We start from the raw sequence: 27,883 nt of genomic DNA, 5'->3' as shown, positions 1-27,883 counted from the left end.
TTGGTCTAGTTAGTAGATGGAGAATATGTATAATTACGATTTTCTCCTATCAGAAAGAAAATAGTCTATAAGAAGAAAATATGTGATAATTCCCCAAATAAGAAGATTAAATAGCTATTTCAGGGAAAGAGGTAAACACATATCTACAAAAAATCATTTTAGATTTGCCCTACCGGCTAAAGAAAGCTGTGTTTTATTATGACTATTTTTGGAGTCAGACTTCATTTGGAAGTGGTAGATTGCTCAATTTCTTCCCTAGCTTAATGACAAAAACTTCCCTGTAGTCACAATTACAAGCCCACATATCAAAGGCTTTTCCAACTCTCAGAAAAATGTGTGGGTTTGTTTCCATTTCTTGTTGGGTCAGATTTTAAGTGGCTCTGTCTTCTTTTTCAACGTGGAGACTGGCATTCCACTGCCTATTGACCTAGCTGAAAATGTAGGTGATCCTGTCCTTCTAATGGAGCATGCTAGAATCCATTGGAAAAGGCACCCCTGCTTGAGCTGTCTTCTTACTGGCAGCCATGATTAGTCTTTTCATTGCAAAGTCAAAGGTGAGTTGGGTTTAGGATTAAACCAGCTCCCTGAGTGCCCGGGCAGAGTGGGGGCTTTTCAACTCTTCTCACTCACACTTGACCCCCTTTAATTTAGTGTTGATGAGAAGGGAGAACATTAGCTGCAAGGCAAGATTTTTCCGTCTGATAAGGTTACAAGATTAGAGATCCAGTATTTCCTTTGCTGTCATTCAAAATAACGGGCAGAGGAAGCACTGTTAGAAATAGCCGAGCTTTTGGACTTCCAAGGTTTCTACATGTAGAAGATTTAAGATGTCAGGTTTAAATAGGACATTGATCGTCTCGGGCAACAGATGGGAGGGAATCTTTGTAGGAATTGTTATTGTTTCTGATTTTTTATTAATAGTCTTTGTGATTTATAGTAAAATGTTGGGAATGATTTTCAGGCCAATTTATCATGGAAGGGAACACCTTCATGCTCTTGATGCATAGGTATGTCATAATTAGCAATGCCCATGATCTCAGTGACATAGTGCTGGCCTTTACATAAGTCATCCAAGCTAGAATTTAATCCTAAAATGATTGAATATTTTTTTTTCCATCAGGCAATTAGTTATACCACCAGAAAAGTCATCAACTCAAGAGAGTGGATTGTGGGTTGATGAAAAAATCAAAATAATAGGAGCCAAGAATTTCACCTGTTATTCAAATGAAAATCATCATTTTAATTAGGAAGAAGGCGTTCTGCTTGATATAATACCTTCACCATGGCTTGCACCCTTTATTATTCCTAGTCATTCATGTGTGCAAACTGTATGACCCCTGGACATGTTGACATTGTTTTAAAAATATCAAACCACACATGCTGGGCACTTACTGAGTAGGAAAAACATACCTTAAAGTGTAGTTACACATAATTCACTGCTGGCTAAGGTTGTGAAACTGGGTGACTGGAAAAATGGTGGTATCAGGGACACTGGGAAAAGAGATGTTTTTGGAGGGCTCAGGGAGATGATGAGTTTTGTGTTTTGGACCTAAATTTGCAATTTCTATGGGACAACCAATAGAGCTATGCCAGCAACAGTTAATAATAAGGGTCTGGATGGAGGTCAAGATAAGGGCTGGAGGTATAGATGTGGAAATTATCCACACAGAGGTCATTTAATCTATGGTAGTTGAAGAGATCACCCCGAGAAGAGAAGGACTAGGGCAAAACCTTGAGATACTCACTAGGGGTGTGTGTGTGTGTGTGTGTGTGTGTGTGTGTGTAAATGTGTAAGAGGAAGAGGAGAGCCCAGAGAGAAAACAGTGTTACAGATGCTAAAGGGATAATGTCATAAATGTCATAGCATCATATGATTATAGATTTAGAGCTGGAAGGGACTTTAAAGGCCTTCAAATCCAACTCTTTTGTTTTTTACATGAAGAAACTGAGTCACAGAGAGCCTAAGTGATTTCTCCATGGTCACACAGCTTTTAAGTGTCAGAAGTGGAATCTGAACCAAAGCCTTCAGGACTCTACTGCATTGTACTATACTTACTGAGTGTAGGGGAAGAGAGTGGAGATTGTGAGTTTTGCAGGCTACAAAGATTAAAGTAGAATAAAAAGGTGAATGTATTGAGCAGGTAAGAGATTGTTAGTAACCCTGGAGAGGGCAGTGCTGGAGGCAGAAGCCAACTGGCCAGGGAGCAAAGAAGTAAGTGGGAGATAAGGAAAGAGTATAGAGAGCCCTTTCTAGGAGTTTGACTACGAAAGAGAAGATCTTCTATTTTAATATGCTCACTTGAAGCAATGGCAAGGTCAAATGGAGATATTTTAAGGATGGGAAAGTTTTAAGCAAATTTATAGATGTTGAAGAGGAGCTAGGAGGTTATAAGAGATTGAGAAAGAGGGGGAGGATCAAAAGGGCAATCTCTGAAAGGAGACAGGAGAGGATGGAATTAAGAGCAAAAGTGACAGGGTCAGCCTGGGCATGGTAAGGGCCCAAATCGTGGCATAGAGCTGGCATAATGGAGGAGAGGATTAGGATGATGAAGATGGATCTGGGAGGTACAGAGTGGTGGAGAAAGAGGCAGTTAAATCAGATGGCCTCAGGTAACATCCTTTGCCAAGAAGGGACCAATGTAGAGGGCATAATGTGGGAAAGAAGAAATAGTTTCTAATCCCTGCTGTGGAGAGTCAGAGACTAACAAAAGAATTGCCAAGTAATAGTAAAGGCCCACTTGAGATCAAATAATAGAAAAGTCTAATAAAACCATTTGGCATAGTCACTGTAACCTTCCTCCTGAGCATTCAGCAGCACATGAAACCAGAAAGGAATAGAAGAGGTAGGTGAGGTTAGGATTTAGCAAAGTATAGAGTTCAAGGCTGTAAAGGAAGGAAAGTAAGACCAGGATAGGGGTGATGGACTGAGAGAAACTGGTGGGCCAAAGGGACTTGAGATCACAGTGAGGATGAAGGATAGGTTTTGTTGGAGACAAAAGGTGAGAATGAAGATAGACGATTGTGCTCCAAGAAGAGAATTTCAAAGTTTGGGATCCTAGGGGCATAGTGATTAATGGGTAATGGTCAGATCCTGAGTATGACCATCCCTGTGGGTGGATGACTACAGGACTCAAGGAATTTAATTAACTAGAAAACCAGGTATTTAAGGGAACATTGATGTGTATGTTGAAATCTCCCAAATACTAAGACAAGCGTTGGAGTGAATAGGACTCCTGTGACCCTAAACTCCTTGGGAAAAGAAAGAGACTTACCTAGAGCCCAGTATATGACTGCAGTACAGAGTTGGGCCACGTGATAAAGACGGATGGAGAGGAACCACAAAGGTTACTTGGTGATGGTGGCAAAGGGATAGTCAGGAAGTAGTCATAAGGAGTATAACTATTTCTCCTCCAGGCCCAGTGCTTTGGGGTCCTGAGAAAAGGCTCATCCAGTACTAGAGAAGGTGGCCAGGGATGAAGTGTCTTCTGGAAAGGGCCTGGTTTCCCTGAGTGCAAGAAGGTAGAAAAGAAATTTAGGATAAGGAGGAATCTGTGAATAATAGAGTGAGGATTTGAGATAGCACAATGGAATGGGAGGTCAGAGAAGGCTATGGATTCAGAGAGGGCTGAGGGGAATTGAGATGAGAGGATTTTCACCACCCTGGACTTCAGTGTACTGATGACTTAAGATAACGCTCAGAGATACAGACTAAAGCTTAGGAGAAAGGTTCTGGGTGATGCTGCTATGGTTTGGGCTGTTTTTCTACAGAAAGATACTTGTTAAAGCTAGAGAGGAGTGCCTTAGTTCTGTGAGGCAGGATGTAGGAAGAAGAAGAGAGGGTTCTTCTTGAGGCCGGAGGCCTGACAAATACCAACAGCTTGGGGCCAAGAGGAGAAAGAATAAAATAGTCAGTGAAAGAGACACTTGGAGGAGATATTAGGGTGGGAGGAGGAGCAGGAGGGTCAGGGCCTGTACTCTTGGGAATACAACAGAATTATAAGATATGGTTCTTTCCCACTAGGAGCTTATACTGTAGCTGTGGAGCCAGATCACCTATAATAGGGTTCAAGAATAATTCGGCTCCTTCCTTCTGGCAGTGCTAGTACAATAGGCTTACAGAAAAGGGTGGTGTAATTGTTACATTCTAATATTAGCCGACATTTTGATAGTGCTTTATGGTTTGCAAAATATTTTATTTACATTATCTCATTCTGTCATAGAGCCGTTGAGAGATGCAGTAGTATTGAGATAAGCAAAGGAAAAGGGAGAGGGCATTCCAGATAATCTTGACAAAAGGTAGAATTGAAAATAATGGAGAGTGAGGAGCCCAGGCTGGAATAGAGGAAGGGTGAAAGATAATAGGGGCTAAGTAGGTGGGGGAGGTCAGAGGCAGGACCTTAAAAGCCCTGATGCCCTAGAGTTTAGACTCACCATGTGGCAGGACATGACTCCTAGTAGGTTCTTAAGCAAGGAAGTTTTACAGTAAGCAGTCATATGGCAGAGGCCGCATTAGTGGCCCAATTAGTAGACCCTACGATTTCCTATAAAGTAATAATATAAGACAAATAGAGTCATGTATTTCATGGTATGTGATTGAATTTATGTTTAACTCCGTGAAAATTCTTATGAGACTAAACGAACCATAAATATACTGAGATGATTTTGGCAGGTACAGAAAACCCCAACATGCTTTTACTAGATGGTGGATTTCTATGTCAACAAAGTATAGCAATCTTAGCCAGTAGTCTTCCTTGGAAGAAGGTAGGTGGGAGCTAGTTTGAGTCCAGACAAAGCAATGAGGTGTCAGCTGCATTGGAGTACTGTGTTCCTGTCAAGAGCAGTCAGCAGCTCCCCATCACTGGCTCTCTTTATTCACCACCCATTCCCTCCTTAACCCCTTGCAATCTGGATTCTCTGCCTTTAGCTTGAAATTGTTTCTTAAAGGTTACTGATAACCTCTTACTTAACAAATCTAGTGGCCTCCTCTTAGTCCTCATTCTCTTTAACTTCTTTTCTTTATATGCAACTGTTAACTATTTGATGAGAGGCAGAAGCACTGCCTTTTGAGTCAGAATAGCTGGGATCAAATCCTGGCACTGCCGTTCCCTATTTATGTGACTTTGGGAAAGTCACTGTAGGCCTCACTCTCATCTACAGAAGTGATGGGCTTGGTATGCATGACCTGTAAGTCCCCTTCCAATCAAATCCTCCAGTGTTCAATGTCCCCATGAAGAGGTAAAGTGCTGTAATAGAAAGGGCTGTGAATTTCAAGTTAGAGGACCTGGGTTCAAATCCTGACTTTACTTTGGGCAGCCCACTTTCTCACAAAGGAGATGCAGCTTTTGACTAAAACAGCAACATGAAAGGAAACATCCATTGGGGGTGCCATTCCACTTTTTCACATTAACCCTTTAGCATGACTTGATAAAATTTCCTTTCTTCCCTCTACTTGATTTTTTTTCCCCTTGAGATGATTCTCTGCCTCAGATGTTTCAATATGTAAACACCAAGGGTCTCTTATCAGAACTATTAGACAAATAGCATCTCCAGAGTAGAAACACCGAGAGGCAAAGTCATAGAACACCTATACCTGTCCCGTTCTCTCTAGGATTTAGAGCTAATGTGACTGGTTATTGGAAGACTCTGACCTTCTTCTAGATTCCTAGAAGCTTCCTCTTACTCTCTTCAAAAGCGTTCTGTGATTTGGGGTCAGCTTCAACTACCCAGCCAGAGCTTTCTTTCATCTTGGCTTGCATTTGACATGGCCTTTAAAGCCAAAAACTATGGAAGGATTAGAGGCATTTTTTTAAACATCTGTTTTGGTTACTCTATCAAATGCATTGTAAGATCTTTGACACGGTTCCTTTGCTCACAAAGTATTATGGATGTTTAACTATACGGCTAGAAAGATTCAAATTACACCTTCACCCATGTTCACCAATCTTGCTGGGAGGTTTTTAGAGCAATCAACAATTATCATTATACATATTGTTATGTAGTGATGTCAAGTTAAGATTTAATCATACCTTATTCCATTGCTCTGGAGATTGATTCATTTTATAAAGTATTTAAAACATTTCAGGCCTCTTCTCACCTTAATCTTTCAAAACAACTTCTTCATTCTATCAACACTGGGTTGTGACCCTTTAGGGGCAGTCTCCACTGATAAGATCACAGAAGCATCAAACAACACTGTCCGTTGGATAGGCCAGTTGTAAGTTAGTTTTGCCTCCACTGGTAGCCTACAGACCACTTGGAGGTTAGTAGTAGCACTCACAGTGAGTCGACTAATGATGCATTTTGCAAAATTTTGTAAATTCAAGTCCCTCCAAATCTTTGTATACATATAAATGGAACCTAGCATGTGTTATCTCCCTGGGTTGACTAGAATTAGCTCCTAGAGAACACTTTTTTTGCCTTTCTTTGAATCCCCAATCCTTAGCACAATACCTGGACCATAGTAAGTGCTTAATAAATGCTTATTGACTTGACTTCTGTCCATATCCCAATTACTTATACTCATGGCTGATGATGTATCAAAAGGTGATATAGTCCATCTGTTTGCCTGGTATGGCAGTATTTGAAGTTCACTTGACATATGGTCCTAGCTAACAATAAGATGAGAGATTTAGCTTTAGCAGATTGTTGGGAAATCATTTCAAGACCAATGCAAGATTACTTAAAAGTCTGAAGTAATTGTAATTGAAATTGTAAATATGAAATAATTACATTTGTAGTTTTCAGCATAACTGTTGTTTTGATTTAGCAAGAAAGATGAAAACAGGCAAAACTGATATTAATGGAAGGCTTATCCAACTCAATCTGGGTTATTCCTTGGCCTTCAGCTTCCTTCCCAGGATGTTACCTTTCTAGGGAACCCAGAAAATGGTTGTATTTTATGCACCCGTTTAGTAGGGTGAATTGAAACCAGATGTCTTCATTTCTCATAGTCTCTGGATTGGTTTAATCTCCTCGTGTTCACCAGTATTTAATAAGTAATCTAAGAAACTACTGATTGTATTTAACACACATTTATTAATCTGTCAGTAGAACAAAAAAACAAGCACATGCTGATGTTAATGCTCGTAAAATGAGGCACTGTTTTTAGGGCTCTCTCTTATTCTACCTCTTCCTCCTAATCTCTTGGTGTATATGACAGAAGAGTTTGAGTTTACCAGGTATTTTAAAGTGGGCTTTGACTATATAAAAGGAAATGCATACTTAAAAGATTAAAGGGGAATTCTTAAGGAATAGAAGGAGCAGTTAATAGGTTTCTCCACCCTAGTAGTAACCCATCATTTATTTTTGTTTTTGTTTTATAACTTTTTTCTAATGAAAATCTGTCTTCTCTCCCTCCCATAGCACCTCCCTCTTATCCCTGTTGAGAAAGCAAGAAAACAAAAACTTTGTTACAAATATGTATAGTTGACCATGCCTACATCTATATCTAGCTTATTCTATATACAGAGAGAGAATTCCAAATTCTTTCAAATTTATCTGTCTTGGCAATATTGTTCTTATTGTATAAATTGTTCTCCTGGTTCTGCTCACTTCACTTTGAATTACTTCATACAGTTCTTTCCAGGTTTTTAAAACTAAAACCTCATCATTCCTTACAGCACAATAGAATGCCACAACTTGTTCAGCCATTGTCCAGTTAGTGTGCATCCCCAGAGTTTTCAGTGCTTTGCTTTCATAAAAAGAGCTGCTATAAACATTTGTGTACATATGCGTCCCTTTCCTCGATCTTTTTGAAGTAGTCCACCTAGTAGCATATCCCTGGGTCAAAGAGGATGCCCAAGTTAATAGTCTTTAGGAGCCTAGTTCCTAACTGCTTTTCCGAATGATTGGACTAATTGACAGCTCCACCAGCAGGCCAGCAATGTTGCTCCAGCATTTAGAGTCCAGTAGATTGTAAAGAGATCACAGTCCTTCCTGACCAGCAGGTAAAGATGGCTTTCTTCACAGCTCATAGAGCTGTAAACTTAGAGAAGAGTAGGTTTATGTGAAGAGGGGGGTCGAGGGAGAGTATGGACCAATTTAGGCTAAAGAATGGAATGAAAGCCTCATGTCTGTCCCACAGTTCAGTCCAGTTACTCAATAATTGTACCTCAGGGCGCCCTTTAGCCCAGGGCCCTATTGTAAGAGGAAAAAGGAACAAGAGTGGCCCCCCATGTGGTCAGTGGGAAGAATGAGTTTGAGGAAGGTGGGTAAGGGATGAGAAGGGAAGCATGCTTCACCATTGGGAGAAAAAAAATTAGGATAGATAGCACTGCTCTACTTCAGTCATCTTTCTCAAGCTCCACCTTGGCCTAACATTTTAGAACAGTCTAAGTTAAGGGAGGCATTTACTTTAAAAGGGGGGAGGGGACCCTCATATCTAACAAAAGCAAATCAAAGGGGCCATAAGAATAGAAGAGAAAAAACCCTGGATAATTTGCACTCAAGTTCTGAAACGCATGCACACAAACATTTTGCTTGATCAGCTTTACAAATTTAAAATCAATCAAGGTAGTTCCTTATGACCATCCATTCTGGTACACATTTTCAAAGGTTTTACTGGAGGAGACAGGATTGGATGAGGAATGAGGCGCCCCTGGGTCTAGTCTCGATTCTGCCAGGAAACTTCAATGTGACCTTGGGCCATTGGACCTTTGAAGTTCTTTACTTGTTAGGAGCCCCATTTCCTCTCCTGTACAATGCCGAGATGGGACAAAATGATCTTTAGGCTTCCTTTTAGGTCCAACATTCTCTTTATCTGTGCCTCTATAAATACTCCAACCATTTACATCAGAATTGTACAACTTTGAACAATATGACCACAGAAAACAATAAATAATTTTTATGAAGGCTGGAGGAAGGGGAGAGTTGGGAAAATATGATGGCCCTGAGAAATATGGGGCAAGTCAGAAGGAATTCTCTATATTTCAGTAACAATATAGTTGCAAATGAAAACCATTTGAGCAACTTGGGAGGACTTCTTGGAGTAGAGACTTGTTCTATTGGGTAGACTGCTGGCTCCTCCACAGACCTGAGGGATGCCTCTTGGCAGAGAGCCAGTGGGCTGGAGGGGAGATCATTTTCAGAGGAGGCCAATGTGTTGCTTTGTTTTGTTAAAAGAGAGAGAGCAGAGATTGATCGAGATACCAAGAAAGTAAAAACTACGGATATGAAATGAAAAAGTTCAGAAGGGAATAAACTTGGCAGTTTTGTCACTCTTATTTTACTCTGAGTATGCACTTCACAAACTAACACATCCCTGATTTCATATGTGATCTGCTTTTGTTCTTTGCATACACAAATGTAAGTGCCAGATGGGCCTCAGAGGTATTCAGCATGTCGTCCTCTTCTCTACTCTGTCCACGGACATGCCCATTTCATTTCATGTGTGAGAAGTTCAGGATAGGCTTTTTTTTTTCCAAAGGAATTAATTTGAAGAGATGTGGGGAAAACATCATACATCATAATGGGATCTTTTTCATATCCAAAGTATTAGCTGCCTGGTAGCTAACTACCTTGGGCTGTAGCTGATTTGTAAATTCAAAATGACCTTTCTTTATTACCAGTAAACTGTACTGCCTTCCCTTTTCAATGCCTCTTGCACCATGACTGCAAACTCAGTTTTAATTACAACATCTTATTGCAGTGTTAAAAAATATCAGGTAAAAAGATCTGCTGAGTCTTGCAGTCAGTCAAGTACTGTGTGCCAGGGCTTATGCTACCCTGCCCTCGAGGAGCTCGAATTCTAATGAATGTACCCGGAATTATTCAGTCTAATGGATCATTTATCGCCAAACAGTGTAGGCAAGCTAGATAGTAATTGAAAGCCTAATGGCCCTGGGTTTGAATCCTGCCTCTGCTACTTTCATGCTATCACTTTACTTTGGGGTGGGGGGGGGGGCTCCAATTTCCTCATCTGTAAAACGGAAACAAGAGTATCTGTAGTTACTTCACCAAGTAGCTGGTGAGGCTCAAAGTGATGGTTTGCAAACAGGACATTAGAAAAAAGGTTTGTTTCCTTTTTTATCCCAAAACAAAAGAAAGTGAGGAATGAAGTCGTATACACAGACACCTGGCCACCTACAAAAGACCAAACTTCAAATATGCCCATAAACAGAAGTTGTTAGCCGAAGTCTGGTGTTGAGGTCCTGTTTAAACTGCTCTAATCCACTGGGCAACCCCTTCAGCAAGCTCCTGAGTCACTTTGTTACATCACTGTTTCCACATGGGTGTCTTGTGTCCTCAATGACATAAACTCCAAAAGGGCACTGAACACGTCTCATATTCCTTTTGCAAGCCAAGAAAATGGGAGGCACAGACGATAAATACTTATTGAATGACAGCTCGTGACATGACGTCCATTGCATGTTGCTGAGCAAAATGCCAAGAATGCCGCTTGTCTCTTTCAGCCCAACACTGCCACCCCCTGCCCCTGAGCCTGTCGTCATCCCTTCCAGTGGGGGGTCTGGAAGCTCCAGTGAATCTGACAGCAGTTCTGAGTCTGATTCTGACAGCGAGAGCACCTCTAGTGACAGCGAGGGCAATGAGGAATCCCGCAGCAACACGCCTGAGGTAACTGACTCCCTGCGTAGTGCTGGGCATGCAAGGCCTAGTTTGTGTAAACCCCAGCCCCGCTCCCAGTTAGGCTTCCTTTCCTTTTTTCTTCCACCCATGTCATTTGGTTACTCTTTTCTTTGCATAGCAGGAAGAGAGCTGAATTCAAAATCAAGAGACTTGGTTTTTTAATGGCTGTTCTAATATTAGCTGTGTATACCTGATCAGCTTATTTAACCTCTCCGGGCCACAGTTTCTTTATCTGTAAAATGGGAATAATAATATTTGTGAAACCCATCTCAAAGGAGTATTTTGAGGAATGTGCTTTGCAAAACAAATTATATAAGTGTGAATTTTCTTTATTAGTGCATAGAGGACTGGCTTTGGCATCAGGAAGACTTGGATTCAAGTCCTTCCTCTTTGTAGCTATGTGACCACAGTCAAGTCTCTTAACCTCTCAGGTCCTAGGTAGCCCTCTAAGACAAAGGATCTAGGTTTACAGGGGTCTGTGAACTTGGGTAGAAAAAAAATTCAATCTTCATTTTCACCAACCTCTAACTGAAATTTAGCGCTTCCTTCAGTTATTTAAAAACATTATTTTGAGGAGTCTATAGGATTCACCAGATTGCCAAAGGGGACCATAACACAAAATATGCCCTAGATACTACACAAGGCCTATCTTAGCCCATAGGAAATATTTTTTAAGTAGGGCCTTATCATGTAATGCTGTGTCTACAAACCAAGTCCCAAAAATAAGTACAGAAGGGTTTGTTAGCTGTAGGCTGGCCTTTGTTCAGGAATTCCTTAGCTATGTCAACTCATGAAGGGATGGTGGAAGTATGTGAGCAGTGCCATCTCATAAAAAAGTAAGAAGCAATGGATGGAAAGGGGAAAAAAACCCACAGTGTGGCACAAGACCCCATTACACAGAGATTTCTTGAGGGTATTTAAGGATGAAAGTAGAGTGAGGACAACAGATGAAAAAGAGAAAAGATCTGAAAGATGTTTTATGCCAAATTATTTTTGCCATCAAAGATAGCAGAGCCAGCCTATTTTAACCTTACCATCAACAGTTGCCCCAGATGTTCTCTGAGAGGAAATAGAAATGGTACTAAAGAAAACAGAGGGGAAAAGCAGTTGAACTAGCTCAGAGTTTCTTGGGGGAGCACAGTAACCTGGAAAAGATGACTCAGAGGCACCTGGGTGAATGGATAGGACAGGAGAAACCATTGAAGACTCAGGGAACTGGCAAGATATGGAAGCAGGAGTGAGCGGTGTGTGTTTGGGGGATGGTGAGTGGACATCACTAGGGTACTGGACCTGCAGTGGTGACACATTATAGGGAACCTTGAAAGTGAGGTAGTAACCGAGTTGGTGCTTTTTCTTTCTTTAGCCAAGTGTCAATATGCTGAGGCCATTGCTGGCTTCCAATGTCAAATGAATTTTGTGCTGTTTTGCCACCCACAGCCAGAGCCTCCTTCGGCCAACAAGTGGCAGCTTGACAAATGGCTGAACAAAGTGAACCCTCATAACAAGACAATTATAAGCAACCAAAATGAAACTTCCAATGAGAACAGTTCTCTACTTTCCATCACTCCACAAACTGAAGTACAGAATAAGGGAAAAGTCAATGCTGGCCTATTCCAGATTGAGCCCAAAGAGAGGCCCCTCCTGAGCCCTCTCCGGGAGAAAGCTCGACAGCGGCTTATCCAGAAACTGCCTCCTCCTGTAGAGGCCAAAAACTCTAGGCAGAAGTCGCCCGCTCAAAATGAAGCAGCCTCCCAAAGGACCATAGGCAAAAAGCAACCGCAGAAGGTCGAAAGGACACCCAGCACTGAAGAATACCCCTGGCCTAGACCAAATACTCAGCCTAGCAACACTCCCAAAGAAAAAGACACACTGGAACACCCAGAGCAGGCCAAAGCACGGAACAGAGCAGCAGTTGGAAAACTGGCCCCAAGGAAAGAACCCAAACTTACTGCAGCATTTATTGCTGAAAAGAAGAAGTTCAGAGGACCTGGAAAAATTGTCCCCAAGTCTCGAGAATTTGTCGAAACCGACTCCTCGACTTCAGACTCAAACACTGACCAAGACGAAGCCTCACAGGTCAAAACAGTGCCTCCTGGTCCTTCCTTGACCAATGCCGTCAAACCTAAGGAGGCTCCAGGCAATGGCAACGTCAGTGTCAGCACTTTAACCGGAAGCAGCAGCAGCCTCTCTATGGACATCACCACCAATGAGGTGGAAGAACAGCTTTTCTCACCTCTGCCCATTGTGCAAACGGAACTTCTGTCCCCAATACGTGATTATGACGACACTAAAGCACTTTGGGTCAAAATAGATCTTGGCTTACTGTCTAGAGTACCTGGCCGAGACCCACCTGAAACCACTTCCGCTAAGTCTGAGCCCAGAGAGAATAACACAAAACCACCACAACCACAACCACCACAGTTCCCCCAGTCCCGAGAGTCACCCGGCCCTTCATTTGCTGAGAAGATACCTGCCAAGAACAAGAGGAAATACAAGGTAGGTCATCTAAGGGTGGGAATAAGTGGGAATGTTATCTAGGTGGGCTGTCCATTGTTCAACAAGATGCCCCTGCTTGTTAAAGCAGAGCCCCAAGGGCTGCATCCATTTAGGATAGTAACGCCTTTTATAAGGAATAAAGTAGGATTTGGGTATTTGCCCTGCTGACAAATTGTAGTCCCCAGGTTAGTTGGGAATGGCAGCTTCATTCTCTGCCAGGGGAAAGAAATGGACAGAGAGAGTTGGCTCCCCCTCCCCTGGGTCTTCACCCCCTGCCTCCTGAGGTTTAGAGCCTGAGAGGTACCCTCTGCTTTCCTGACTTCCTCATCCTCTCCCCTCCATGGAAGCCACAGATAGTCAAAATGGCCAAATTTTTAAAAAGTTCTACCCCCTTCTTCCTTCCTCACCATCTGCAGAGACACAGAGGTGCATCATAACTGCCTTTTCTTGATGAGCATTCACATACCTACAACACATTCCACTTCAGTTCTCCTTGTTCTAGGCAGAGACAAAATTCCAAGCACCCATGATCTTTGGGATGCTGTTTATGAATAACACAGAAAACCTAGAGCAGAGTAGCTAAACGCAAGGTTGGGGAGCCTTGATTTCTGTGGTTGTTTTGGCTAGAGGCACCCTGAAAATGAAGCAGATAACAAACTTTTCAATGACAAATAATATATTCTTGATTTTTTTTCCTTGATCAAATCAGCACATGATGGTGCTACCTTTTCAAATTATTTCTCAGAAAAAAAAGGCAAATTAACATCATGGCTTTTAGCTAGTGAGGAGGTACTCAGTAATGCTCCCCCACATAGCCACATCACCTTCAGGAGGGCTGCAGAGGAGGCAGGAAAGACTCTCATTCCCTATCTCCTAAGCATCCTGTCCGTAAGAGAGCTGCTGTACTGCCCAATAGAGGAATCTTGATGCCTTCTGAAAACATTAATTTCATTTCAGGGATGGGGGGAAGGGAAAGAAAGGAACATCTCCAATTTGCACACATATCTGCGATCAGTGCAAAACCTCAGAGCCTGCTGACTGTATTGCAATTGACAGAAATTCTGCAGCAGATAAACCTGGAGCTCTATTCTTAGTTAAAATGGCTACCGCCAGTAGAGTAAGTTTAAATTATGGGCACTCCAGAAAAGATCCCATGCTCTTTGTGGACTGCCCTAGCGCCCAGTCTCACCTTTTCTATCACTATCAGCATACTAGCTCTCTACTTGGACAAACTTTGTACCTGGGGCTACAGTTTTGATTCTATACTGTTCATTTGGGGAGCATCATGAGAGAGAAAAGAGGCAAGCTGAATGTTACCATACCCATCACATGCACAAATCAAGCACTCACACCACAGGTCAGCTCTATCTGTACTGCCTGATGTTTGGCTGCTCACATGGAGTTGCCATATCAAAGGCACCTTTCATTATATAAGCATCTCTGACTCACCCACTCCATAGTCCTATTTATAAAAAGCAATCTGCCCTAACCTTAGACCTTACTATTCCCTAGAAGCAGAATGTTTATGTAGATCCTGTGTGATTGACGCTTTCTTTTTTATTAAAGCCATCTGACCCTTTGGACTTGTTCACGGAGAACAAGAAGCAACGGCTAGAAGATATTCCACCTTCCTGTCTGCTCCCACCTTGCATTTCACCAATACCCAGTAGTCACAGATTCCCAACCACTAAAGAGTAAGTTTGGTTTGTTTCTTTGTGCATTAATTCTGTTATTCAAGTGTTCTAAAGAGCTTTAAGTACCCACAGAGTTGGGGGGACCTCATCTCAGAGGAGCTTCAGGTAAGAGGTGGGCATCCCTCAACACAATGGTGCTCTTGTACCATCTCATAGAACCACTGCATAAGCCCCAAATGGCATTTGTCCCAAAGCAGAACAGAAACAAGTGACCTAACACAGGCCAACATTAATACTTCCACTTCATTGACCAATGACCCAGCAACCAACAATCTCCAGTGACAATTTTGATTAAGCAGATCACTTCTTCCCACAAAGTAACTCCTTGTTCCCCCATCTTGAGCTCTAAAACAGTGTGGCTCTGTTTGGGGGAGACGGGTGTCATATTTGGAGAGGGAAGAGAGAACAGTTGATGAGAACACAGAATCAATGGCCCTCTCAGGCCTTAATGAAAAGTGGTCAGGTGGGGCTGGGGACAAATAAAGGGGGAATCTGTTGCCTTAAACGGCACTGAGCTTTCTGCACCTTTTTGACCACCCTCAAAAGGCTGGAGGCATGCAAGCTGTGACATTTTCATTGTCTGCCAATCAGCCTCCTCCCCTTCTTCCTCCAGCTGCATAAACTTTCCAGTGCAAAGTCCAGCCCTCTGTTCCTCCCTGATATTTTGACTATATTCCTTCCTGAATTCTAAATCTAAGTTAACTAAGAGTCATGCCAGCTGCTTAAAGTATCCAGCCTGGATAATTATTGCCATAGAGTCATTCAGAAGTAAAGATGACTTCCATCAAATGCCAGTCCCTGAGTCTATTAGTAGGCCACAGCCTAGCACCAGTCTGGCAAAATGCTCAGAGCACTGGATTTCCCAGCTTATTGTTTAGGAGCAATGAGTTGGCATAAATCTTATCTGCCACTGTTTATACACTTCAGCTTTCTCACTGCTTACACCTCCCTGGTTCCCGAAACATACTACTCCCTCCTCCCCTTTGCCAGCTCCCACTTCCCCTTCTACTGCACACTCAGAACAAAGGTAGCTCCACCTTCACTCCCTGAGGCCTTGGGATAGAGAGGGAAGAACATTCTGGGGCGCCTCCTCCAAATCTTACCTAATGTTTAAAAATGCCCCAGCTGCCAGGGTTCCAAGGCATGTGCTGCCAGGCTCAAACCATTCCAAGACATCTTCCAGAGGAAGAAAAGTATTCGAGTCCAGAACCAGCAGCCATAGACTTAGAAAAAGTTAGAGTATCTCTAAGGCCAGTCAGGATAATGAGGTTCTGAGAAGGGAAATTCCTCATGCAGAATTCCTGCAGGTAATGAATATTACTGCCAGGGCCCTAGATGCTTGGTCTTTTCCTCCCTTCACTTCCCCCGACTGTCCTTTTTCATAGGCAAATCATTTATGTATTTCTTTCTGCGCCATATATAGGGGAGTTAAGCCTCAAAATAGAGGCAGTTTCTCTGAGCAAACATCTCATTTCCCATGATATCTTTCTACTCTCTCTAAATATCTATGAGTAGGGGGGACCTAGGATCTTTTGCTATTTGGGAGGAGAGTCTAAGGGACAGAAAAAAGAAAATGGGTCTACTTTGTCATTTAAAAACCACTAATCAGAATATAAGATATCAGTGGAACAAATGGGGTGAAAGAAACAATTTCTCTCTCTGAAGGCTTTCCCTGGCTATCCCTCTAAGCAACCATTCTTCTCTGTACATCCATAGCTCACTTGATGCTTCCCATGAAAACCTTGGAAAGCCCCTGGAGACCAGGGTCTCTTTTTCACATGGAGCAGATGATCTTAGGTCTTTGATAGGCCCTAAAGACTCACCTTGCTGGGGGAGTTGTTCCCTGTCATCAAAGAGGGAATGGCTGCTTTACCCACTTCTCCTCTGGGAGTCAGGTAACTAGAAGAGTAAGGAAAAAGAGTGCTCCAGGATGTCATCACTGATGCTGCTAGAATACACCCATCACTGAAGGACTTCTACAAAGTATAACGCCCCAAGTGCCAGGTTGCCAGGTCTCCTCCCCAGTGTGCTCCAATGGACTGTAGTGGACCTATGTAACATGCAGAGCAGAGGAGCCAACCCTCCATGATGGCTGTGTCTGCCCTACAGAAGCAGAGGGAAACCTGCAGCTAACTGACCGTCGCCTCCTCTTTGCTAAAGCCATCCTTGATAGCTGTATGCAGAGATTTCTAAAGCTCAGCTACCTATGTATTTCTTGGGTTTGACTTGGTCCTATATTTTGGAGAACTTCACAAGCTTATGTTAGAAATCATTTTGATCACACATCATGACTGCTTTAAAATTACTTCTATTGGGGAAAAGCAGCTTTTTTTTTGTTTGTTTTATTTTTGCTAGGCAATGGGGTCAAGTGATTTGCCCAAGGTCACACAGCTAGTAAGTGTTAGGTGTCTGAGGCTGCATTTGAACTCAGGTCCTCCTGAATCCAGGGCCAGTGCTGTATCCACTGCCCCACCTAGCTGCCCCCGAAAAGCAGTTTTTTTAAACTAATGTCAATTTTTAAAAAATTAATTTTAGCCAGTTATAATAATGGTAGAAACACTTAAAGGGATTTAAAATTCTTCTGCATGGTGGGAATTGCCACTGGGGGGTAGGGGAGCACAATTATGGAACAAGAGATAGAGAGAGGATGACAAATATTATTAAAATTGGCAAATTTGTGCAACCCCAATGAGCTGGAACAAGGAGCCGATATTGACTTCCACCAGTTCAGGACATCATTCTGCTCCACTGCTTGTTCATCTTTGATTTGCTGCTTTGAGATATTGTAAATCTATATCTTCTGACACTGACTGAAGTTGACCAAGAGGAAAACATAATTCTTGTTGACTTAATTTGCTACTGAAAATTTTTGTCGATAATCATGGAAAGTAAATGACTATTCAGTGCAATATTAGTTGTGCAAGAAAAAATGAAAATTTAAGTAATCCTCATTGATTAGACTAAAACAGTAACTAAAATAAAAATCCATGCCTGCATTCCCATCATAAATAACTACCAGGTCCTAAAGTCCTTTATCGAGTTTTGTTTTGTTTTGTTTTGTTTGTGGCCTTGGTACTTTGGGCAGATTGCCCATTTCTACAAGTTGTAAAATAAGGTGTGCTTGTATTTGAAAATACACAGTTTTGCTATGACTAAAAGAGACATATTTTGGAAAGTGGGGTGCCTCAGATTTGGCTGTCAGTCTGTCTAGTGCCTCTGGAGTCAAGTGTTTATGATGTCTTATTGCTGAGGCAAACAGTTTTCTTCACCTGAATTTGCCATGTTTTCCCATGTGTGGAATGTGTGCACATCTATCTTAAGAAAAGCTCTCTCAGATCATTATCCCATCATTTACTGACTGCTTCTGCTGAGAGGTTCTACTTCAAAATAAGGAGAAATCTTCCTTTTAAATGGGGGGGGGAGAAATTAAAGTATACATTGTATTTCCCATAAAAATCCAATTACTGTGAATTAGCCTTGAAAGACGGAGTACATCACACTAAGGCCTAAGTTATACCGTTAAATATATCCTAGAGATCTGCTTCAAAGACCCAAGCCTAACTTCCAATGCATACACTCAATCTCCATTGGAAGGCCATCATTAGTAAGGGACTGTGGTATATGTCATCACTTAAAATGCTGCCCTAAATGACAAGAAATAGGAGAAAAGGGCTTAGAACACAAACGATTTCTGTTTTCCTCCACCAGAAATATTCCATCCAAAAAAATGACAAAGAAAAGAGATGACAAGCTCTTCCCACCTCCATTGTCCCCATTGTCGGATGAGCCCCTGCATCGGCGCGTCAGCTCTGACAGTCAGGAAGTTCCCATGCCCACTGCTTTTCCTGTTGCCAGTTGTTCCTTTGCCAGACACAGAAAGAATGAGAGCAAGACCCATTTAAACTTCAGAATATGTGTGAGTATTTGGGGGGCTTTAAGTGGGCAGAGGGTGAGAGGTGGGGTGTAGGAGGGCTGGTGCCACTCGGGTGTGGTTGAAGGACTGAGGGAGTCTAGAAACAGAGGCCCTGGGAGCTAATGCTGTTGGGCGACTGAGAGGTTGGGGTGTCGAAGGAGAAAGGAATTGGGTTAGCCAGAGATGGAATATTTGGGGGAGGAGAGACTGTACCTAGGTGATGGCAACAGATGTCTGGACAGAGTCAACTTTGCCATCACTCAGCAGCCTTCTTCTCTCCTTTCTGGGCTTCCCCTCCCCCCTCAATTTTATACTTTCCCCTTTGCTAACTTGGATAGGTAATCACCACCCCCCACCCACCTCCTTTCCACTAGTCTCATAACTATCCCGTCCTGCCTTGAATTGATTGGGAGGTGGGAATGGATTGCTAAAGGAGACCAGAGAGGCTCTTCCCCTGGAGATATTTTACTGTAAGAGAAAGAACTTTCTGAGTGGGACAGTTTAAACTGAGCTCTGCTTTAAGGCAGGAAGACTGACTTAATGAAGTCTAGAGGTCCTTTATAACCAAGGCTTCTAGGATTTTTCAACCTGAAGCCTTCCCAGTTTGGTAGGATCTGACAGAACTTTTAGTTGGCTGGCAAAGCCTTCAAGAGACCAGGGCTACCTTCCCACTACGATGAAGCATCAGAGGACAACATGCTGGTAGTAGCCCAGTGATATAGATCACAGGATGTCTGGAAGCTGTGGACCACTCCACCTCAATTCCGAGAAATTGATCATCTCTTGCTTGCTAATTCTTAGATGAGATACTCTATTTTAGACTTTGCAAATGCTGTAAGTGATAACTATATGCACAATACTTGGTCAATCAACACATGTTTTTAAAGTGCCTACTATGTACCAGGTACTGTGTTGAGTACTGGGGATACAAAGACTAAAATAAAGTAGTCCCTAACCTCAAGGAGCTTATAGTATATTTGGAGGTTATACTATAATATAGCGTATATATATATATATATATATAGAGAGAGAGAGAGAGAGAGAGAGAGAGAGAGAGTATATTATATATATATATATATATATGTATGTATACATATAAGAACATACAAAATAAAGACAAAGTGAGACAGTATGGAATAATAAATGGATAGAGAGCTGGCCTTGGTGTCAGGAAGAATTGAGTCTTAGTTCTGCCTCTGACACATACTGGCTGTGTGACCTTGGGCATCATAAAATGTTGTGTTTTAGTGCTGCTATCTCTGTGTGTGGATGGAACTTGAAAGTTTTCTGTCCTCTCTACCCCATGTACTTAGGGAAAGTGCTAAAACAGTTTCTGAATCATAGATGATTGACCACTCACCTAATAGCAGCAGCGATAAGTCAAACCAGTAGAGAATCCCATGTGTGGCTCTAAGAACAACACAGTGTTTTGTCAGGAAACTCCTTATTAAGCAGCTTTTGATTTAAGTCATGAGATCAAAGCTTCAGGGCTGGAAGAGACCTCACATGTCATCCAGTACAATCCCCTCATTTTACAGAGGAAGAATTAACTGAGGCTCAGAGTATCAAAGTGACTTAGCCAGGGTCACACAGATAAGTAAGCAGCAGAGGCAGGATTTGAACTGGACTCCTCTAACTCCAAATCCAAGGCTAATTCTGTTCAACCAAAAAGCTGAGCTGCTGTTTTCTCAACCTCCTTCAGTAGGGAGTAGCCAACAGGGGCATGTTAGATGGTGGAAGACAAGCTGACCTGGGATGAAAAATAAATCAGAGAGAAAACATAAAATGGTGGCACATTGGGAGTTCCCATGTTTACTAAGGTCTAATCACTATTTAAGTCAATAACAAGGAACAGTGCTGAACTAGACAAAACAAGTCCCCAAATCTCTCCTGCCAATGTGGAATGGGGTCTGGATCCTGAGGGCTGATTCCACTGCAGAAAAGGCCAGCAGGCTCCAGAGCTTTCAGGGCCTGAAGTTACGCACCTGGATTATCAAAGGTGATTCTCACAGCAGCAGCTACAATAGAGGAAAGAGACAATGCTTTATACTGAATTGATAGTCACACCAATAATGTCAGCCGTAATCGGATATGTTGACTAGGTAGGAATCCCCCACTTTGACTTAGCACTTCACTCAGGTTTTTCTTCATAATCACCCTGTGAGGTAAACAGTGCTAATATATTTGTCCTCATATTACAGATGAGGAAACTGAGGCTCAGAAAGGCCAAGAGACCTGTCCAGAGTCATAGAGCTATATCAGAGCAAGACCCTGAACCCAGATCTTCTTACTCCAACACCTTTCTACTATACCACACTAAAACACAGCCACCTGTTCTAAACAGTAACAGTACTTACTATTCACCCTATCTGGCACAATGAGTATAATTAACTTTAAAAAGTCCTCTTTGGTTATCTTTGATAAGCCCTTGGAAAGTCATGTAGTATGTGTCTATGGAATTCTGTTTTTACTCTGCAAGACTCTATTGTCAAGGCTAATTAGGTGCTTAATAAAAAGCTTTTTTTTTAATATAACAGTCATAAAACTTTTAATGCTAATGTTTATAATGTCAATTCCACAATAATCCCATTTCTGTTCATAATGCCACAATTCTCCCAGGCACCCAAGCTTGAAGTCTGTAAGGCAGTGTGGGGATGGTTTGTTTTTCATTAAACAGAAAGGCAAGAGAAATGGGCTCTGGGCTAGGATATTATGAATTAGCTGTGATTTTGGGCAAGTCATTGAACTATTTCCAGTGTTCTATCTGTCAAATGGAGATGATGGTGCCTGCCCTGCCTACCTCACTGGGCTATTATCCACATCAAAATGAGGCCACGCCTATGACAGTCCAGGAGCTCTGGGGCCTGCTGGCCCACTCCACATTGGCAGGAGAGATTTGCGGACTCCTTTTGTCTAGCTCACCACTGTCACTTTTTATTGACCGAAAAAATGATTAGACCTTGATATGAATGTATCACTATACACTACCTAAATATAAGGGAACCTGAATTTTATTTTTGTCCATTGGATTACTGACCTCATTCATATTAGTCTCAAATTCCACAGACAGTATCACAGAATTGCAGAGTTACAAGAGGGACCTCATCCACCATTTGGGCCTTACCATACCCATAAAAGACTTCCCTCTACGACATGCCCAACAACTGGCTGGTCATCAGCCTTTCCCAAAAGACACCCAGTGGTGAGAAAGACTCCCCACTGCCAGAAACAGCCCCTCTCACTTTTGAAGAGCAATAAAACTGGCTGCTGCAACTTTCACCCATGTGCCCTGGTTCTGCCCTCTTGGACCAAGCAATACAAATCCAGTTTCTCTTTTACATTACATCCCTTCACACACTTCACAACAGCTCTCCTGAGCCTTCTCTTCTTCAGGCTAAATGTCCCAGTTCCTTCAACCCATCCTCAGAGGACATGTAGTCAAGGCCCTCCAGTAATCTAGCTGCCCTCCCTTGTATACTGTCCCTTATCAATGCCATTCTTAAACTGGAGGGTCCAGAACTGACCCCAGTACTCCCAATTTCATTTAGCCAGCATAGAATACAGTGCTCTACCATCTTCTGTGCCTCTTGGAAGCCAGCACAAAATCATGGTGATATTTGTGGTTGTCACATTCCACTGCATTTTATTTTTTAAGTGCCCACCCTCTACAAAGCCCTTGACTAAGCACTGGAGTCTCACTATTCCCTGAGTCTTTTCAGCCAATGCCCACTTGGCCTAAGAATGTGGGACACTGAGCTTGTCTTTCTTTCCCCGCTTCCTTTCTCAGTCTGTTCTCTGCTATCCACATCTCACTGGCGCAGGCTGAGAGTAAGAAGATAACAGTCCGCATCAGTGGCAAATAGGTTATGTTTATGAGTCTAAAAAGTCCTCATAGCAGATGGCCACTAGGAAGATCAGGCCCAGTGTATGTCTAACTAGCTTCAAAGCCTTCCAGCAGAGGATAGGCTCGTCCACAGAGACAACTCATGAGGTGATGTTAAATGTGGTGTTTAGAGGTCTTTCCAATGCTATGGAATTGAAGGTGTTTCACAAGGAGCCTAGTGAAGGATTCTCAATTCCAGGTTCTCCCATCCTGCCCCACTCCCTACCCTGCCACCTTTGAGAATAGGTATTCATGAGATGCCTGAAGCATGGAATTACAGAAGCTTATTGGTTGAGAGTTGAGTGTCATAGGAGAAATAAACCTAGTGATTGATTAGGCTAAAAAAAACCCAAAGGTATCTTCATTTTAACTTTAAGACATGTCACTTCTGTTTGGTCAAAGCCAAACATGGTGAGAGATTTTGCCAAAAACCTGAGTTAATAAAAGTTCTTATTTTTTTTACAGGGTGAAGATACCTACAGTCGAGGTCCTAGCATTGGGCTTCTGGATAGTAACCAACTGGAGATGGCTACTTGGTCTTCAACGTCCTCCCTAGCGAATGGGGGCTCAGAGGCCAGAAGACCTCGGATTCATTTGGATGACGTGTATGTTATCAGAAATCTTCCAAATGTCTCACTCCTGTCCCGGCTGGGGCACTGCCCTTTGTAAAGGGAAGAGTTCTCCATCCTTTTCTCTGTGTAAAATGTCATCTCTCTGCAAATCAAGCGAAGGAAAACTGTTGACCAGAATGAGGCCCTTGGGCCAGGCTCAGGCAGAGGCCCCAATAAGCCTTGGCATTTTCCCCACATGCTGTACTCTGATTGTGCTGGTGCTATTTCAATGTTTCCAATTAAGGAGGTTTAATTCTGGGCTGCTTTGTGCCACTTTTGTGCTTCCTTCCTCCAGTAGATATGTATGCTGGGGGACCAATAGGAATTTCTGATCTATTTTATGTACGTGATGCTCCTACTCAGGGGAGGGGGAAGGCGGAAGGCAGAATTTGTTAAAATGGGCCATTTTGCCCACTTATTTGTAGGTCTATCATAACGGGAGTAGATGTGTTTGTCTGCATTTTGCTGGGCACTGTACGGGGATTCATAGCAGAAATATTTGGGCTATTCAATCTTTTAATCAAATGATGCCAAAGCCTACTGAAAGACTGAATTGTGTTTGTTTAGGCCTCACAATGCTGACTATTACATGCAGGAGGCCAAGAAGCTGAAGCACAAAGCTGACGCACTGGTACGTTCCCAGCATTTTTTTCTACTCTTTTCCCTTGAACAATGCATGTTCCTGAAGAAAACCCATTAAGGACTGGCCCCACCGCTGACATTTCCAGCAGCCCAGCACAAGCACCCTTTGCCGAGCAGTGCCTCTGCTGAGAAATGAGGAAGGTGGCTCCTGTTTCCACAGCATACTCATTCCTAACCCTAATATCCTCCACTTGGGATGGATACCACTTCTAAGGACTGAACAATCTATGTTGTTGTTGTTGTTGTTTAAGGCAGTTGGGTTTAAGTGACTTGCCCAGGGTCACACAGCTAGTAACTGTCAAGTGTTTGGTCTGAGGCCGGATTTGAACTCAGGTCCTCCGGACTTCAGGGCTGGTGCTCTATCCACTGCACCACCTAGCTGCCCCTTGTTGCTTTGTTTTTTTAAATGAAAATCCATTTCACAAAAGTCCTGAAGGCTTAGGAAGAGAATTTTGTACTTTCCCTATGAGATAAAAGGGGTCAGCCCATGTCCATACCTGGCCCCCTTCAGATGTACCTTGAAAGATCAGGAAAAGAAGCATAACATCTATTTGGCCTCTCAGCTGACATGGGTACCTCAAGACCTTAGGAAAACCAGTCCCTTTCCCTCACACCTAAAACTGGCAGATTTGAGCAAGAAGCCCTGATTATCATGAAGCTAGCTGTATCTCTTGAGATGCATTTCTGTCGAAGGTGTCCCACAGTGAGGAGTTCAGGCTAAGAATGTGGACTAAGATAATACTGACAGCTATTCCCCCAGAAGGCCCTCCCCACAGATGAGCCCTTAAAGGGAAACACTCTTCATTTTAACATTAACCTGTAGCCATCTGTGCCAACAAGGGTTTCTGTGTACTCTGTCCTTTTTCTTTTCTGGAGTCTCTTTAAGAGTGGCATGTTGCTCTCTGCTTCCTCACCTTTGACTAAGCCTGACACCATTAAGAGAGGTGTTCAAGCAGAAATACCCTGAGACGGCACCACACGGTGAGGCGGGGCCTATAGGGAGAACTTCTCTGCTACAGGCAGCTTGACCCTAAGAGAGCTCTTAATTGGGCACCACACCATTGCTGCATGATGTATGAGTTCTTGGCAACCAATCATTGATTCCTAAGAACCACCCATCAGCATGTGCCTCACAAGCTGTCATTTTTGTTTCTCTTTTGGTCAAATAAAGTCATACAGCTGCTGTCTGGGACTAACATCCCACTGGTTGGAATCATCCCTCCAGAAATAATTCTCATGAGCTTCCAAACTCACATGAGGAGACATGCAAAATTGCCAGCTCTGTTCAAGATGCTGGGAGGATGAGGCAAAGGCCTGTGATGGTAACTCTCTCTAGAAGTCCACAAATTGCTAGCACAACTAAGGGAGGACCTCAGCTCTTTCATCGTCAGCCAGAGCCCAAATAAGCTAGTAAATCAAATGTCCTTTACTTGAGCAGATGTGACCCAGCCAAGCTGGACATCTGAGACTATGCAAAGGCAAATTTCTCCAGAAGTTCAAACAAGTGAGATGGAGAAATCACTTAAGACCAAGCATCAGCCTTTCCCCTTCTCAGGTTGGGTCTGTCTGCCACCAAAGCATGTATAACAGCACCAGCCAGCTCCAGAGAAAGAGGTCAAAAACCGGGGATGAGAGTCCCCAAAAGACAGGCCACCAGGAGTCTGGGAGCCTCAAGGCTAAAGGAAATTACTTTGTGAGATGAGAGGGAAAAGAAAATACCACCACCAAAATCTCTCACATGGATGCACAGGTTTTCCCAGAATAGCTTTGATTGAAAGGCTGAATTTCATGCAAATAAATATTTACCCAACAGTTTACAGAAATTAAGCTATGGTTTTCTGCAGTACATAAAAGCTGAAGCACATGTATTCACTTTAAGAAGAGGGAGCCATTGTCCCGGCAGATTCAGCTGGATCTGTAACTCGAATCATTCTCTGGCATTACTTAATCCTTTGGTAGAGATAGCTACTGTGCCATTTTGAGAACTGAAACCCTTACAGTTGCCTAGAAAATATTCTGATAAGAGATATAGAGAGAAATTGTCAAAGAGCATTATATTGGTTGTTTAACATAAAAGATTGTATTAGTGGAAAGCACACATATAGCTATCAGAAATGGAAAACGTTAAATACTCTTATCAAATCCTCAGTAGAAAATGTCATATACAATATTCATTACACATCAGAAGAAATCAGGATGCCTGAGTCAGTTTCATGATGACCATTATCAGAGATAAACCCTTTTGCCATTAAATTCTCCTGAAATAAAATATTTCAGAACGCTCTATTTGGGGCTTTTCAACACTATTGCAGGGCATCATTGACAATGAAAGTGATGAGATTTTTGTCAACAGCCCTACCACAACTTCACATTTTTCATGACTAATGGCACCAATCTGTTACTTCTCTCCCATGTAGCAGGGTGCTCACAACAAGCAGTGAATCAAAACAGGAGGGAAAAACAGATTCTAGGCTACAATTTCAGTCCAGTTTGCAGCTGGGTCTCATTGAGGCAGTCTACCTGTCTCCCATCTCACACCAAGGGAGGGGAGAAAAGGTGGCTAGACTGCATTTAAAAAAAAATCTCCTTCATTTTTTATGTGACATAGTCACCTCCAAAAGTCAGTCCACTTATCCTTGAGGGGAATAATGGATACCTTTTAAAAAGTGTCCCATTCTTTGTGTGATCTCTCTTTTTGAAGGAGAAAAGCTGAACAACCATTTGTCCATTTCAGGTAGAGAAGTTTGGCAAAGCCGTATATTACACCGATGCAGCCCTCTCCTTCATCGAGTGCGGCAACGCAATGGAGCGCGACCCACTGGAGGCAAAATCTCCATACACCATGTACTCTGAAACCGTGGAGCTCATCAGGTTAATGTCCTTACTGTGATCATTTTCATTATCTCATTTCAGTCATAATTAGAACCTGCTATGTTTTAAAAAATATCATTTCAACATATTAATGATTTGTCCAAGGCATCTTCATTTCTGAAGTCATCATAATTAGTTCTTGCCATTTTATTAATGTCATGGAAAATTTATAATTGATGGACACTGCTTTTATAAATTAGCCCCTTTAGAGGTTATAATGTGAATGTTATCATTTGCAATATTCATAAAATTAAAATGGAAATGTAGTGGGTGGAAATAAAGTATAGTCATTTCACCGTTTGGCAACGACACTTGTCTTTTAAAAGGTGTAGTTTTATAATTCAAAATCCCTAAAGTGGGGCTATCAGGATTTCCATTATAAACCCTGTTTTCTGTCCTGATTATAAAAAATTGTTCTGAGCTCCAAGTTGGCATTTAAGGTCACAGATGGAGAACAGACTTATTTTTTCCTTTTGTACTGGCATTTGAGGGAGAGGAAGGGGAAAGAGGAGAGGGGAGAGATTAAACTACAAAGTTTCCTGGTTTCATTTACTTTTAAAAAATGAAATTTTCCAGGCTATTGGTCTAGGTTGTGGAGGAGACAAAAGTCGTTTAAGGCACATACATAAGAAAAAAAAGGAAAAAGCATCCCCTGTGATCCTTGCAGAGCATCCACTGTTAGAGCCTGAGAGAGTGTCCTATCTGACCCCCCTCCTCGTGCTGCCAGATCTCCTCACTCCTAATCCAAGGACTCTTTCCAACTGCACCATGCTTCAGGGGCCTGTAACAACTACTCTGCCTCGTGAATAGTCTCTTGGTTCATAATATTCACTCTTCTGCTAACAGAGTGGCAACACGTATTTGCATATAGGATGGAAACAGAGTGTAACTAATGATTGGAGAGTGATCTCAATTAAACAAGATAAACTGAGGGGCCAGGTCAACTTCACCAAAGTAAAGGGATTAATGGGAAATCTCCATCCTTTCCCTCTGCCCTTGGTGTGCCTTCCACTGCCTTGCTGTACATCTCATCCCCACTAAAGAGGGTGGAGACACTAGTAAAGCACCCCCCCCCATTTCCTCTATTTGTTTCTAGATCTTAGGAGATATTTCTAGACCTTAGGAGAAAAATAATGCCAGCTGAAATGCATTCCTCATTGCCACTAGCCCCTTACAGTTCAATGGCACT

At 42.4% G+C, this 27,883-nt stretch overlaps 1 protein-coding gene across 6 annotated transcripts in view; it reads left to right on the top strand.

Annotated features, from left to right (window-relative positions):
- Window positions 1-27,883, top strand: part of AFF2 (ALF transcription elongation factor 2) — a 499,551-nt gene that overhangs the window by 449,251 nt on the left and 22,417 nt on the right. For all 6 annotated transcript variants that reach the window (XR_002322059.2, XM_020974795.2, XM_078147880.1 and 3 more), the window contains 7 exons: window positions 10,410-10,572; window positions 12,022-13,080; window positions 14,647-14,774; window positions 18,483-18,690; window positions 23,036-23,175; window positions 23,749-23,812; window positions 26,558-26,694. Coding sequence is in view for 5 of the 6 variants with exons in the window: in XM_020974795.2 (XP_020830454.1) it covers window positions 10,410-10,572; window positions 12,022-13,080; window positions 14,647-14,774; window positions 18,483-18,690; window positions 23,036-23,175; window positions 23,749-23,812; window positions 26,558-26,694 (1,899 nt within the window). In the remaining variant the exon portion in view is untranslated. The remainder of the gene's footprint in view (window positions 1-10,409; window positions 10,573-12,021; window positions 13,081-14,646; window positions 14,775-18,482; window positions 18,691-23,035; window positions 23,176-23,748; window positions 23,813-26,557; window positions 26,695-27,883) is intronic.

Source organism: Phascolarctos cinereus, unplaced genomic scaffold (assembly GCF_003287225.1).
Source record: "Phascolarctos cinereus isolate Bilbo 61053 unplaced genomic scaffold, phaCin_HiC Scaffold_8;HRSCAF=390, whole genome shotgun sequence".
NCBI classification, from domain to species: Eukaryota; Metazoa; Chordata; class Mammalia; order Diprotodontia; family Phascolarctidae; genus Phascolarctos; species Phascolarctos cinereus.
Note: the sequence above shows the minus strand (reverse complement) of the source record. Positions and strands in the feature narration are given on the sequence as shown.